Raw genomic sequence first — 15,537 nt, forward strand, 5'->3', positions numbered from 1 at the left:
AGGGCATTAAACTGAAAGAGCGCTCTCTGAACCTTATCTCTCTCAACAACAGAAATTGGTGCAATAAAAGATATTACCTCACATACCTTGTCTTGCAGGGTGCTTACTTAGGAAGATTCCCCATCCCTGTTTTGGAATATGCCTCTGAGCAGATTCAGGTGACAGCAAAGGTAGTTGAGACAGTAAAAATCTTTCAGGTATCCAGGAGAACATGCTGGATTAGTAAAAGTTTACTTGTCTATATTTTTTGGAATCTTTCTTAAGCTCTAAGTGTACAGGCTGTTCCTTTGAGATAGATATGACTCAGGCAAGGTGACCGTATTTGCCTTTCTTTGAGACAGATATATTACTCTAACCCACTCTGACCTTTGTCAGACTAGCTAACAATAGTTCACTTGAAAACCAGGAAGAATTTGGAAAAACCACAAGCTTGGAGGTGTGGCTGAACATCCTGATTGCTAGTGGCTCATCATGTGATGGAAACTCCATGAGGAAACCCTTTGAGTTTCAAGTTCACTTTGTAAGAATTAGAATGAGGTCTGAACCAAGATAACTGATGTGGCAATCCATGACAGTGATTCATAGGACTGAAGGAAATGGAAAAGATAAAAAGAGTGGATAAAATCAGTTTAAATACAGCAGCAGGAAAGACAGCGAAATGAATAAAAACCGATAAATTGGAAATGAAAGATAAAGAGCATGAAAAGCTTGAAAACAAAGAAAACAAAGCAAGAAAAGAAAGGAAGGAAAAGAAAAGGCCAGCAAAAAACATCAGAAGAAGAAGAAACAATAGACAAAAGCAGTGAAAGAGAAACATAAGGGGGAAAAAGAGGAAGAAGTAGGAACCATATATAGAGGTAATAGGAAAATCAGAGAAGAGGACAAAGCACCAGCTGAGAAAGAGAACAGTTATTTTACGTTCTGGACACTTGAACTCCCACTGTTTGTTTTACTTGGTTGAATCTGTTAATAATTGAAAGTGCTTAATTAAGTCTAGTTGAATGACTAGGAACCAGAAAAATAACCTAGCTACAAGATGCCCACAAAACAGAAAAAGCTTGGACAGATTACTCTTTATTTTAAAATTAACATAAATTTAAATGTCCATCTCACAGGAAAGCCTACTAGTTCAATTTTTTTTTGTTGCAAAGTGGGACAAAAAGTTAAATACTGAAAAATTCTGTGGAATGAGTTAAAAAAAAATCTACTGAGAAACATTTCCATTCAGCTCTATTTAGAATAAAAAAATTATATTCCCAATAGAGATATTACATTTTTATTTGTTTTGTTTTGGTCACTTAACATTTAATTTTGAGTCAGTTCCACATTAAACTGCATCTCCCTATCATTCCTCACTGGAGTTGTCATGCAGGTGCTTGATGCCCCATTCCTTCCTCTAGGCCAGACTGCATCTTCCTGATGCACACCTAAATACGTGACTCCCATGCTCTACTATATGGTGTGGACACAGGGGAAACCAGGTCGCATCATGGGAGATGTAAGGAGCCCAGCCAGAGAACATGAAACACCTGCGCTATAACTACCATGAGGCAATACAGCACCTTAAATAAATGCAGTTTAATAATGAATTGACTTAAAATAAAAAATGTTAGATTAATTCAAAATATTTGGATTAAACTTGACTGAAACAAAATATTTCTTTTTCATTTTCCTCAGTGGAAAAAAATTGGAAAGTTTCAATTTTGCAGAAACTGCATTTTCTATCAACAAGTCATTTCAGCACAAAATATCCAACCTGCTCTACTTTGTATCTTGATATTCAACCTAGAGGAATCAAGCCCACCAAATCAATAGAATTTTCAGCCAGATGCACATTAAACATACATTAAAATACTTACAGAATCAGTAGAATTTAATAAGAAAAAGATGGTCTGTCGTGATATAACGTCTAATATCTCCAAAACCCAAAAATACTACCAGTTTCACATTTGGAATAAAAGGAAACCATTTATGATCATTTAAATTTCCTGCAATAGGCGTACCAGCTACCAATAATAGAGGTAGCTGATTTTACAACACACACACACAATTTCAAAAGACAGAAACAGATACTCAAACTCAGAGATATGAAGTGATATAAATTTCACTCCCTTCACTCACCAGTGTATAACTTGCTGCTGGAGCACCACACTGTGTGCTCCAGGTAGCTCTGAGGGCTTGGAGGAGGGGAGGGGGGATTGCAGCATGGCGCACTCCAGTTCTGCTGAGCCTCATCCTTGCGCTCAAAGACCCTCCCTTTCTGAGAGTGTGGAATAGGGCTCCTCCACACCTTCCCAGGGGTCTGATAAGTCTGTCAGTTTCCCTGCTTTCCATTGATAAAGTGATGAACCAGTTAATAAACTTGCATTGCTTGAGCAGAGCAAAATGGTACGTTCCTGAGCTAGAAGGCTGGGAGCAAGGCGAATTTGGCTGGTGCCTTTCTCTGTGTGATTTGCGAGCAGCTCTGGCAGCATTTGCTGTCTGTGTGTGGGCCTCCATATGCAGTTGTTCTGAATGCTAACAGCATCTGGTGGAAACTTTAAAAACTACAATAGTGCTGTAACACCTTAGAGACTAACAAAAATATAAAAATAGTATCATGAGCTTTTGAGGGCACAACCCTTTTCTTCAGATGACATTATTATTTGTCATCTGGAGAAGTGGGTTGTGCCCATGAAAGCTCATGATACTATCCACATTTTTGTTAGTCGCTAAGGTGCTGCAGGACCAAGGTTTTTTTTAGTTGCAGATTAACATGGGACTCCTGAGACTTTTAAGCATCTGGAAGGCTTGCTGCTTATCACCAGTCAGGCACTGTGAGAGACAACTGAGAATTGTGAGTTAAGGGGGCACAGCATTCCCAAGTTGTACCCCAAGGATCCTATCATAGAATGGTTGCTGACTTCACTGGATAATATATAAATGCCAGCAACTGAGTTGCAAATGCAATTTGAATGAGGGGATGTTGCATGACAGTTTTATGAGGCCTTTAAGAAGCCAGCTACAGAGGTTATTCAGGCTTAAGGCTGAAACCATATCTTGACCATTCTGTAAAGCGGGTCTGAGATAATGGGGACAGCTAAATAAATATCAGCTTACATAAGCTAGATGTACTTTCTACTTTATAAGTTATAAGTTAACTAGATTACATATGACTATAGTATTAACACTATTAATACCATAATAGATATGAAATAATGAAGATGAAAAAAATCTGAGAAAGTAGGGCTCTTTATAATAAATATCTAAATTAAGAAGTGTATATTTTCCTTAGGGGAAAAAAAACAAAAAAACCCAATGAAGATAATTTTAAAAGGGAACACCATAAATCCTTCTACTACTCATCTCACAGCGATATTTTTTCTATTGCCTCTAAGTCCAAACAAAACAATGTCAGCATTTAAACACAACAGGGTAGATTTTCAAAGGCACAACTTTGAAAATCTCCCTCAGTGTAAATGTCATGGATTATTTAGTCAATATGCTCTCACTAAGCAACACAGAAGACTAACAGGAACAAGGTAAAGCTATGTTTTAAAAAGATAAAAGAACAGGTCATTTAGAAAACTAGACCCTGGAATAAACAGAATTGCCCTATGCTTCAGAGAATATTGGCATAATATTATACTCAACTTTTCAAAATGTGAACACACCTTCTCTGCTCAGATATCTAACAGATAAAATGGAGTTGTTCAAAGTGAATAACAGATAAAATGGGGTTGCTCAAAGTGAATAAAATTTGGCTGGTGTTAGATTGGAAATCACTTTAATACAGAATGCAGGGGTAGAAAAATGCTGTTTCAATGTTGTTTCATTATTGTATGAATACTAACCTGTCCCAAATGAGGGGGTCACCCTCAGTAGAAAAGTCCTCCTTACGCCAGGGACTTGAATCACAGACAGAGCCCTGTGAAAGTAAGAAGACTGGTAGCAAGTATCTCAGCAAAGAGGTGTGGACTGGAGTGGTGTAGCTTGCCTCCCTCCCCACAGACACACAAGCTGCTCAAAGGAAGAGTAAATAGACTTCTTTAGGAGCTTCTTTGTTATGTTAAATGCTCAACAAGTTCTGAAATCAGTTGCAATAGGACTGTGTTTCTGCCCCGCCTGCTAAGTGCTAAAAATCATTGAGAGTTGACATCACTTGAGATGGGGCAGTAATTCTGCCCCATCTACACAGAGCTGAAAATTACTAAAAGACCAATATGTAGAGATCACAGCAGAAGGTGGCTGGTAGTTGGCTGGTGAATGAGTGGCCAGTGAGGTGGAGAGGTACAGCATGAGGCCAGCAGAGCAGCTGGCAGAGTGATGCAACAAGTAGCCAGCAGGGTAGCTGACAGAGAATGGCAATGAGGTGCCTCTTTACGCAACCTCCACCCAGGGTACACCTCTGAAGTCTTAGTCTGCACTGATCAAGAACAGCACCTGTGAGCAGGGTGCCGAGAAGGGTTGGGCATATGAAAGGGATATTTGGGTTGCTGGACATAACAACATGAGGGGGGAAAAGACACTGTCTAATCTACTTGGGTTGGGGCTTTTGCTCATGGCTTATGTTTATGTTCCATGTTTGCAATGTTTTCCCAAATTAATGCTGAGGCTATGTCTACACTACGGGGGTTTTCTGGGATACTAGAGGTATCCCAGAAAAGCTCTGCTGCATCCAGCAAATGCATCTGCTCTTCTGCTTCTTTTGTGTGGAAGAGCAGACATGCTCTTTGGAAGCCCTGTCTTCTTCCTCCCATGAAAAAGGAGGAGACTTTTCCGAAAGAGGAGACTTTTCCAAAAATTGGCCCAGTGTAGACAGGCCAAATTTCGGAAGAGCCTCTTCCGAAAAAACTATTGGAAAAAGGAATGCAAATTGCGGACCACAATTTACGTACCTTTTTCTGATAGATCCCTGCAGTGTAGACATAGCCTGAGTAACTTCCCTCCTTTAATTCAAAGTTTCTTTTCTACACTCAGATTCTGTGCTTGTAAGTGGGGAATTATTGCTTCTAAGAGGCATCCAGAGATAGTGTGTTATTTTCCCAGGTGATATCTCAATATGATTCTATGTTGTATTTGATGGGAAAACATCCCTAGATATTGAACCTGGCCCTGCTTGCTGTGGCTCCAGAGACTCCCCCCTTCAATGCTCCAGATGTCTCACATACCCTATCCCCAAAATCTGACAGCCAAGTGTACCGCAGATTCACTCACAATAATATGACTTTTAGGAAGAACACAGCTATTTATACAACAGAGCAGACCTACCTCCACTGATGCAGCAAAAATAAACGAGCAATTTTTAAAACCCTGCATATAAATTTTACAATCTAAATTGGGCACATCTCTAGACACAAACTCCTCACAGCCAGAACTCTAACACCCTCACCAAAGACCACTGATACTGACAACCACAAATATTACAAATAATCATGAGTCAGCCCTCACAAAAACTGAATCATCACAGGTTTCCTTTTATTTGCCTTCTGGCTTTGTGAGCCATTAAAAGCACACTCTATTCCAGCTCTCTCAACAACTATAAGAGCTATAAAGTTACTTAAAGAATGAAAGCTAGAAATCTGATGTAATCCCTTGACTCCAGGAGCCGGACTTTAAGAAAAACACTAAGCATCACAAGTCTTGCAAAACAATTTTAAATGTGCAGTATTACCTTAATCTTCACCTCATATTGCATCAATCTTCCACTTCAACCACACTGTATTAACATGGCCCATTCTCCACTGTAACAGGGTAGGACTCATCCCCACAGCGCCTCCTTTTAGTCTCTCTGGAATTAGCTCTTCATTGCTGGAACATTCCCTTTTGGCCAGTGCCTCGCTTGCTGTTACCCGTTAATGGCTCCACCACCTTGCATTAGGACCCATGTCCCTCCGAGATCATGGTGTCTTCCCCTCTGAGTACTGCCCTGCTATATGTTCCAACACTCTGGGGTCTTCCCCCATGGAGAACCTCAACCCCTATACCCAGCTTGCCTCAGTGGTCCTGCCTTGAGGGCGGGGGGCTGGACTCGATGACCTCTCGAGGTCCCTTCCAGTCCTATTATTCTATGATTCTATGATTCATCTATCCCTACCTCAGGGGCAAACGGCTGTCTGAAATTTCTGTCCTTATATCAAATATTTCAATTGCTTTCAATGAGTAAGAAACCACCGATTACCCTGTGTAAAGATGGCCTGCATTTTCCTTTCAGTCTGTAGGGATACTGAGAGATCACAGGAAAATGTAGAAGCAAGAAGCAACTGAGGGACTGAAAGGGAATATGGGATGCAGAAGACTGTAAAGAAGTGGTTCTTAGCCAGGGGTACGTGTACTCCTGGGGTACCTCAACCCATCTAGATATTTGCCTGGTTTTACCACTGTCCACAAAAAAATAGCAAAGTCAATACTCACTGAAATTTCATACAGATAAAATGAGAAAGCATTTTTTCAATAATGGTGTGCAGTGACACTTAAGGATTTTTATGTCTGATTTTGTAAACAAGTAATTTTTAATTGATGTGAAATTGGAGGTATCCAAGACAAATCTGACTTCTGAAAGAAGTCTGGAAAGTTGGGAGCCACTCTTTTAAACGAGTTCTAAAACTGGTGGCAGAGATTTGGAGACTTTGTGGAAAAAGCAAAGCAAAATATGGAGGTTACTGGGGGAACTGGAGACAGTGAAGAAGCACTGGGGAGAATTTAAGTGGGGCAGAAGCATGCAAGGAGACAAGATCATTAGTTATATATTTACAGTAGGACTGCTGTTTACTTTACCAACATGCAAATGTACTGACAGGCTGAGTTAATCAAATAATGATAATTAAAGAGCCTGATCTGTTTTTTGTTAACACTGAATTTAATAAATATGGTTTAAAATTGGGGAAACTCTGCATAATTCAATCCAAAGTAGTGAAAAATATTAATATGGGCCCACCTGGGACCTCCTCACCACGCCCCAGCCATCTGCATCAGCCCCGAACCTCCTCACACACGAGCCTCAGTTCCCATGGACTTCTGGTGGTTTCTTGGTGCTCGAGACTTATAAAAATTAGTTTGGGCTCCCAACACTGAGGCACCCAGAATGAGCAGATTCGATTGAAGATATTAGTCTAACCTAACAGAGGACTTAACTAGCAACCCTTTCACACATAAGTAATCCTCACCTCTGTAAACTTACTTCAATGGCACTACACTAGCTATGAGTAGCTTTTACTCTTGAAGGTAGAAAAATACAAATAGTAAAGCCCCAAAATAGTCTCCATTAATAATCAATACATATAAATGTATCCCATAAGATGGCTAGGCATACATAGCAGAAATCCAGGAATCCATAAAATCCAGGAAGTATATTAGATAATATAAAAGTGTATATAATACAAACTTTCAAGTTTCAGCATACAAAACAATCACTAATTGTGTGGGGATAAGAAAACACTAATCCATCATATGAGTTTTACAACTTCCTGTGGAAACATCTAGTAATTACTCTCAGAAAGGGAATACCAAACTAGATCAATTTTAGTGGTCTGATCCAGTATGATAAATCCCATGAAAGCTCTAATCTAAAATTCTGCATGTGAAATATTAGTACTGAAATAACTTTGTCTTTCAAGGGCTCCACCTAGCTGTCTGAAACGAAACATTTCTGAGACCCAGAATTTACTACCTTTCATCTCAGGAACAGAATGTGACCAGATAGTCATGAAATTGAAACAAAAATAAATAATTCTGAACCGTCTATACAGAAGCATTTCCATGAGACTATTATATCAGTATAATTTTTATATCCTAAATATTGCACTCTAACTTTTGAAGGTATGCATTGAGAGCTGAGATGCTCAAGATGGCCCACAATTCTGGAATTTACTCCCAGCCTCAGGCCAACCCTGGGAGTAGAGATATCAATGTGTAGTCAAATACACGATTAACCAATAAACCTGGGTTTATCAGTTAATCCTGTTGACTACACGCATTTCTCTCCCCCGCTCCCCCGCCCCACACACAAACAGCCTCTGTATCAGAGGCAGCAAGTGGGAGAAGGTGGAGCCAGTGCTTGTGGGGAGCTGGCTTATAAGATTGCTTCCCCCTAGTACCAGATCTGTAGAACCACTTGCCCCCAACCCCTGCGCTGCAGCTTCTGATAGAGAGGCAGCAGTGCAGAGGGTGAGGGGGCAAGCAGGAGCCAGTACACATGGGAAGCCAGCTTTCAAGCTAGCTCCCTGCGCATATCAGCACACATGAGCCGCTTACCCCCACCCGCTCTCCACATGCACGCCTGCCTCTTTATCAGAGACAGCATGGGGGGAAAGGCAGGTGGGAGCCAATACACATGGGCAGCTGGCTTTTAAGCCAGCTATCCTCATGTGCCAGCTCCATGGAACTGTCAGCCCCCCACTCTCCCGTCTGCCTCCCAAAGAAGCAGCGATGGGGGGCAGGCAAGAACCAGTGCTCGGGCAGCAGTGCAGGGAGGGGTAGGGAAGACTGTTCCATGGGAAGCCGGCACAGCTTCTATCCACAAGGACCTAGGGCCCCCCTCAGTCGGGGAGCTGATGCCACCCTGCAATGCTGCCTCTGTATCAGAGGCAGCAGCGTGGGGCAGCAGGTGGGAGACTATTGAATAGTTGTGTAACCACTAAATCCCACGGACAATTGAATAGTTGTGTAACCACTAATATTTGATGCAGTTACACGATTATTCAATTAATTGCTATCTAACATCCCTGCCTGGGAACAGGCATGATATAATCGCTGTTCTTTGAAGAACTATGCTCTGAGGAGTAAGATTCAGGTTGAGAGTTATTTTTGGTTTAGCAAGACAGTTATTTCAGTTCTTTTAACCAATAGTAGTTGGCTGATTATTTGCTGTTTCTCATGTAAATGTGTCTAAAGATTGTCTGTTTTATAAATTCAGGGGGAAAAAGTCAAAAGTAAACAGTGAATTAAATATATGCTTCTGTGTTTATATTGTATCTAAAAATAAATTATATTTCTGCTTAGAGGTGAAGCAATATAAAAATGCATTTATAAATGTTAAGATCACATCATTTTACAGTTTTGTAAATATTTCTTTGTATGGTGTCATACATAATTTTTCCGATACATGCAGTGGATTAAAATAACCATTGATATTATGTTTTTTAAGTTGTGCTTTTGAAACCTAAAAAAAAATTCAAACTAACAACAAAGCTTGAGTGAGTAATCAGAACACACATCAAACAGGTTCCTTCAACAGCTTTGATAAGAAAAATGTACTTTTGCATATTGGTTACTAACAGTGTATTTTAAAATGGGAATGAACAAATATTTGTTATTCAGAGACTAGAAATAGAATTATGGACAAGTGAACCTGCAGAAGCCAGAGGAAAGGCGCCCCCTCCCTCAACCCAATCCAGCCTCACTGAGGCTGCCCTACCTGGCAAAGAAGCACCTCTCACCTGGCCTGGACCTGCTGTGGTTAAGAGAGGACTTGAAACTCTTCATCCCCAGTCCCACCGTAGAACCCACACCTCCAGCCACAGTCCTCACCACCTGGGACCTCCTCACCACATCCCAGCCCTCTGCATCAGCCCCAAACCTCCTCACACACAGCTGAGCCTCAGCCCTCTTCTGCACCCCAAACTGCTCATCGACAGCCTCCTTCCAAGGTCTGCGTCCCCAACCCTGAACCCCCTCCTAAACTCCAAATTCTTCACTTTTACTCCCCCACAAATCATCCATGTGCAAAATGAATTTGAATTTGATATGGAGGTGGTATGTCACATCCCTTCTCGCCTTAAACTCTATGACTCCATATATATGACAAGAAAAGTTTGAGATAGGGTCTGCATAATGTTGTTTGTATGCTGGAGCCCAGGTAAGGACCCACAGTTTTAACAATTCCTTACCTGGTGTTACAAATAAATGTAGATGTAAGGTTCTTGCTAATTTGGGCTTCCACTGCAGTGTAGACATAGCTTGCAATTTGGAATTTAAACTAAGAGTATCTCTCCGCCTAAATACATACTCTCCTCAACAGCCGTATATAACACCCCTGCCATAACCAAGCCATAGTCATAGTCAGACACAACTGAGTATGATTTTAGGTATGTGGAGCTGAGTGTTACCCTTTGTAGCAGGACGGGTGGGGTTTTGCATTGACCATTCTATTGACAGGGGTTGGAACCATGGTAGGAGATGGTACTTGATTCCTGATGACTCACTGTTAGGGACGTAAAGGGTAAACTGGTTACTCCTGGCTGGGCCCACTGCACGGTGGACCCGGCCGGAGCAGCCCCTCCCCACCCTGCAGGGTAAACTGGATACTCCTGGCTGGGCCCACTGCACGGTGGTCCTGGCTGGAACAGCCGCTCCCCACCCTGCAGCGCAGTGGGCTTGATCCAGCCTGACCAAAGCAGCCTGCGGCACAGGAGTCTACTCCAGCCTGGCTGGACCCACCATGCTGTGTCATGGGCAGGGTGAGGGAGGGCGGGAGCTGCTCCAGCCTGGCCAGACTCACCACACACACCGCAAGTGGGGGGATCATGCCAGTACAGTTGGGCTGGAGTCCCATCAGCAGGACCCTGGTTAACTGGTTAAACTTAGCTTTTAACCAGTTAACTTTTAAAATGGGATTTTACATCCTTACTCACTGTGACAAAGGTTTTACAATATAAAGGCTTCCCAAAGAAGCTGCAACTTTACTGACCCCCATGCTGCTGTTGAAATTAAATTGAACAAGGGCTGGTGTTCAGATCTAGTCACTGCTGGTACAGTACAACAGGGAAAATAACGGGCAGAAAGGGAGGCAACAAGTGCAAAATAACACAAGACAGAGAGGAGAACAGTTACAGTGTCATACACAAAATCATCAGTAGTTGGCATCTTTAGCAGGACAAATCATGCACTGAACAACAGCTTCCACCACCATGCACGGTATGTACTAGTAATAAAAAATATGGTTTGGCATTTCAGATATCAGCTCGCTATCCGAGTATGAATGTGTCTGAAGTTCAAAACCCTGTTTTGTGTTGAGTATTGCTCATTTACCTGTGTAAGTGTACAATTTTTTTATCTTCTTCCATCCCTGGCTGTCCTCACTTAAATTCACCATTTCTCTGCCCACTCCCTGTGGCACCTTTCCATTAATTCACTGTTAAATGGCAATACTTAGGCACTTCCTTAAAGCAGCTGCCTTGAACATTGCATAGTGGTAGCTTCAAAATAATAGCCATGACCTGCTGACCAAATTTAAAGTTACTGAGCTCCATCTAACTTCACCCTGTACTGGCTGGGCACTATGGATTTTGTACACATTGCAAAGTATTCTTGTCCATGAAAATTGGTGACTAATTAGCATCAGGAATGGAAATGGGATAAAAAACACAAACAATGCGTGAAGAGGATTTTACCCACTCTTCACTGAAACCCAAGTATCTGTTTCATTTTATACTGTTACAAAACCTGTTAGGCATGAAAAGCTTTGAATTATTAAATTTAACTGATTTAGTATACATTATTTTCCCAGTATATGATATCTTCATATATAACAAGTGTAATTACATTATTAGCTTAATCCCGTGGTCTTGGTTAAGGGAAATTTCCATTGACTTTTAAAAAGGGCTTTTCTTGACTAAGGATGTCAGGATCAAATTAGGATGGGTTCCCTTCCCATCACCTCTAATTGACAATTTTTCCCCTTCTCTTTTCCTTCCTATCCCCTCTTTTTCTGCTGTTTATTTGCAGCTCTGGACCCTTTGCTCTATTCATCTGAAGAAGTGGGTTGTGCCCATGAAAGCTCATGATACTATCTACATTTGTTGTTAGTCTCTAAGGTGCTGCAGGACCTTTCATTGTTTTTTAAAAGGATCAAACTAGAAAAGGTAGACATTTCCACTGAACAAAGTCCAGAGAAGAGCAACAAAAAATGATGAACGGATGAAAACATGACCTATAAGGGAAGATTGAAAAAACTGGGTTTCCTGGAGAAGAGAAGACTGAGCAGGGACATAACAGTTTTCAAGAACATAAAAAGCTTGTTATGAGGAAGGAGTTCTATTTAAGCTCTGAGGACAGCACAAGTAGTAACGGGCTTAAATTGCACCAAAGGTGATTTAGGTTGAACATTAGGAAAAACTTACTGTCATGGTGGTGAAGCACTGTAATAAATTACCTAGAAAGATTGTTGAATCTCTGTCATAGGGGATTTTTAAGAAGACATTAGATAAACACCTGCCAGGATGGTTTGGATAAGTCTTGCCTTGAGTGCAGGGGACTGGACTAGAGATGTAATAGTATAGTTGATTAACCGATTAAATGATCAGCAAAAGCTTATAGGTTAATGCTAAAGACTTAACGCATTTCTCTCCTCTCCCCGCCAGTACATTTTTTAGCAGGTTGGCCAGCAGCCCAGCTAAGTCCCAGCTTGCGCTGGGTCCAGGACCTACCCCTGCTGTGGCTTCGCATTTAATGTGTATTAGGAGCCAGGCAGGCAGGCAGGCAGCCCCAGCTCAGTTCCGACTCACACCAGGTCCAGGAAGTCAGACCCACTTTGGAAGGAAGCTGCTGCCACCCTGCGCTGCTGCCTCTGTATCAGAGGAAGCGGTGCCATGCGAAAGACAGCCACCAGTCTGCGAGGGAAATTGGCGATTTTAAACTGGCTCCCCTCGTGCACCAGCTCCCGCCTGGTATCCTGTGCTGCTGCCTCTGATACAGAGGTAGCAGTGTGGAATGGGGACTCCTCGGGAGTGTAGGAGCACATTGGCTGCTGACCTCACCCCCAGGGACTACAAATAGTTGAGTAACTAATAAGAATTCATAAGGTTAACTGACCATTAGGTTAACCGATATTTAACATCCCTAGACTGGACTAGAAAACTTCTAGAGGTCCCTTCAAGTCCTACAGTTCTATGACATTTACATCACCTGCTTGAAGTCAGGCTTTATCTGGGAGAAGTGTCAGGAACAGCTTTGTGTGAAAATGCACACTCTTATCTGATGAACTAGAAAAGCAACTACAGGCCCGTTCCACATTTTGAATGAATACTGCAGCTCCCTTGCTGACTCCAATTCCCAACAGTGGTCTAAGTGGGTTTGGTACAGAGACTCCTTTGTCATATGTTGGGACATACACCAGTAATTGATCCAGAGCAAATCTGCAAGATGTAAATTATGTGTATAAAGTATAACTCTAATGATATAAAAAACATTACAACAGGTTCAGTCTTTTGCAGTTTTCACCCCAGTCTTTAAAAAAAATACATCCTACTAATTCAAGCATCTTATAGTGTTATTATTCAACTAGGTTAAGAGAAATGAGCTATATTCAAGAAAGTGATATCTGGTTGGGTTTTTTAAAGGTTAGAGTATAAAAGGCAGGTCTGTTAGCGAAAAGTCAAAGAGGAGACAAATTAGTCATTGTTTTCATGATAGTTGCCAAGCAACCATGTTTATAAAAATCTAACATTTCATTTACATCAAAATGTGCAAATTTAATGTATTCTGATTTTCTGTAGCAATTTTTGTATTTCTAAATTTGTCTGTTCCCTAGTATTTACTTTGAATTTTAACAAGTCGGGCTCTTATTTCACATTTGCAGAATGAAAATAGCTTATTCACCTGCTTGAACCAAGGTATTCTTTCTATAACAGCCATAGTCCATGTAAGATAGAGCAACTGACCCTTGGCAACTTGTTTTCGAATAAAATTTGAACCTGCTTTTTATTAGGGTTTTAAAACACATCTCAACACTTGCTCGGGAGAGACAGAATTCACAAACTATTTTTCCCAGATAAGTAACACTAATGGATGAAGTAGATATAAAAGAGTGACAAAGGATAAGTAAAATAATGAAAACAAGAGACTTATGTCTCACAGTAGTACTAGATATGATTATATACACAGGTAGGTTTTGTAGAACTTGTTCATATTAAAGGAAATCTTTAGCAAAATAGCATATGTAGCCTTTGGTTGAGTGTTTTATTGCAACTAGATCATTCCTCAGGGTGCTGGAGCGATTTGTATAGTGGGGATGCTGAGAAGCCATTGACCCAAACTGTAAATCCTGTTCACGATGAAAACCACTTGAAGCCCGTGGTGCCGCAGGCAGCACGCCTTAGTTCCAGCACCTGTGTCAGATTTCCAGTAGGAGTAGGGAGATTTCGGCAGGTACTGGGTTCCCAGCCCAGTGCAGTGATTTCCCCGCAACTACGCATTCCTTACTCGCTAGAGTGCATTTCTTTCTAACCAAGCACAAGGAGGCTCCATACCCCGGTCTCGCCGAATCTCTGTCTGGCCCTGATGCCCAGGGAGGGATGCTGCCCGCGCGGTGCCGAGGGAAGTGTTCCCATGTGGCGGCTCTGGGTATGTCAGCAGAGGGCGCTGGCCGCTGCCCAGCGAGCCCTCTCCAGCGCTGCCATTGCACGGCTCTGAGCTCTCGCTCTCCCCTCGCCCTAGCAACGCACGGGACGCTTCGCTCCCGCCACCCCCCACGCCAGCGCCGCGACCCACGCTGCTCTCCTCGCTGGCGCTACCAGGGCCGCGGAACCCGGGGCAAGAGGGGCGTCCTCGGGCTGCGGCCAGGCTGGGCGTGCGCGCGGGGGAATCCCTGCGCGGGAGGCGGCGCGCCCGAGAGAGCAGGGCCACGCGCGAGGGGGCAGGGGCGCGGGGCCTCGAGGAGAGGGGGCGGGGCGCGCGGCCGCAGCCCGTGGGATCGCGTGACGCTTCACGGGTGGGTCACACACCTGCTGAGCCCAGCCCCTCCCCGCTCAGGTAGCCTCGGCTGCCCCCCCGCCTCACCTCGAACAGGGGCCCGATCCTGTTCTTCTCCAGGTAGGCTTGGATCCTGCTTTGCTGATGCGCCGCCATCAGGAGCTGCCGGGGCGGGGGCCCGGCTCAGCCTCCCGCAGGCGCCGGACGCGAAGGGCCCCGAAGGGGGGGGAGACGAAAGCTCAAGTCCCAGGGCCGGAGCCAACTCAGGCAAGTGGGGCGGGCGCGACGCGGGCAGGGGAAGGGAGCGGCGCCGGCGTGTGGCGGGTCGGCGCCCTGGTTACCCGAGCAGCCGCCTCGCCCAGCTGCCTCCCTAGCGACCGCGGGGCCGGTGCTGCTCCCCCAGTGCCGCTGGCAGCGCGGGGGCGGGCGGGCTCTCCGGCTGCCGCTCGCACATACGGGACCAAAGCCCGCAGCCTCCCGCCAGCGCAGCAGCGACCCTGCTCCGCGCCGGGCTCCCCCGCTGCCAGCGGCGCAGCCACGCGCCTCCCCCGCTGCCTGAAGTTTCCCGGGGAGCTCAGGGAAATTGATGCTCAGCAGCCAGGGCTTACCCAGGCGAGGTAGCGTGGGGGTTGGGCAGACGAGCTACACACCCCTCCTTTGCATATTGATTGAAAAGAAACAATCAAACTTCTGAACGGCAAGGGAGAGAGGCTAGTCAATGATTTGTTGGGCACAGGCGGCATAGTTGGGTGCTGGCTGTCTCCAGTTCCTCCCTCTTTATTCTGCTGCAAATTATTTTTTTCGTAATGATGAAGATCCCAGCAGTCTGGGTGGTGCAGACACTGTTCATCCTAATAAAACGATTTAAAA

General features: G+C 43.7%; 1 protein-coding gene across 10 annotated transcripts in view; it reads right to left on the reverse strand.

The window, feature by feature from the left end:
• The window catches only part of C2H8orf34 (chromosome 2 C8orf34 homolog), a 237,461-nt gene extending 222,256 nt beyond the window's left edge, over positions 1–15,205 (reverse strand). For 3 of the 10 annotated variants that reach the window (XM_075920572.1, XM_075920570.1, XM_075920569.1), the window contains exon 1: positions 14,755–15,205. In XM_075920572.1, coding sequence (XP_075776687.1) covers positions 14,755–14,823 — 69 coding nt within the window. In that variant the 5' untranslated portion in view covers positions 14,824–15,205. Of the gene's footprint in view, positions 1–2,121; positions 2,429–3,833; positions 3,908–14,754 lie in introns of those variants that run through there. The other 7 variants (XM_075920564.1, XM_075920565.1, XM_075920567.1 and 4 more) reach the window with 5 other exon arrangements.
• Between the last annotated feature and the right edge of the window lie 332 nt (positions 15,206–15,537).

The sequence above is a fragment of the Pelodiscus sinensis genome, chromosome 2 (assembly GCF_049634645.1).
Source record: "Pelodiscus sinensis isolate JC-2024 chromosome 2, ASM4963464v1, whole genome shotgun sequence".
Classification (NCBI taxonomy): domain Eukaryota; kingdom Metazoa; phylum Chordata; order Testudines; family Trionychidae; genus Pelodiscus; species Pelodiscus sinensis.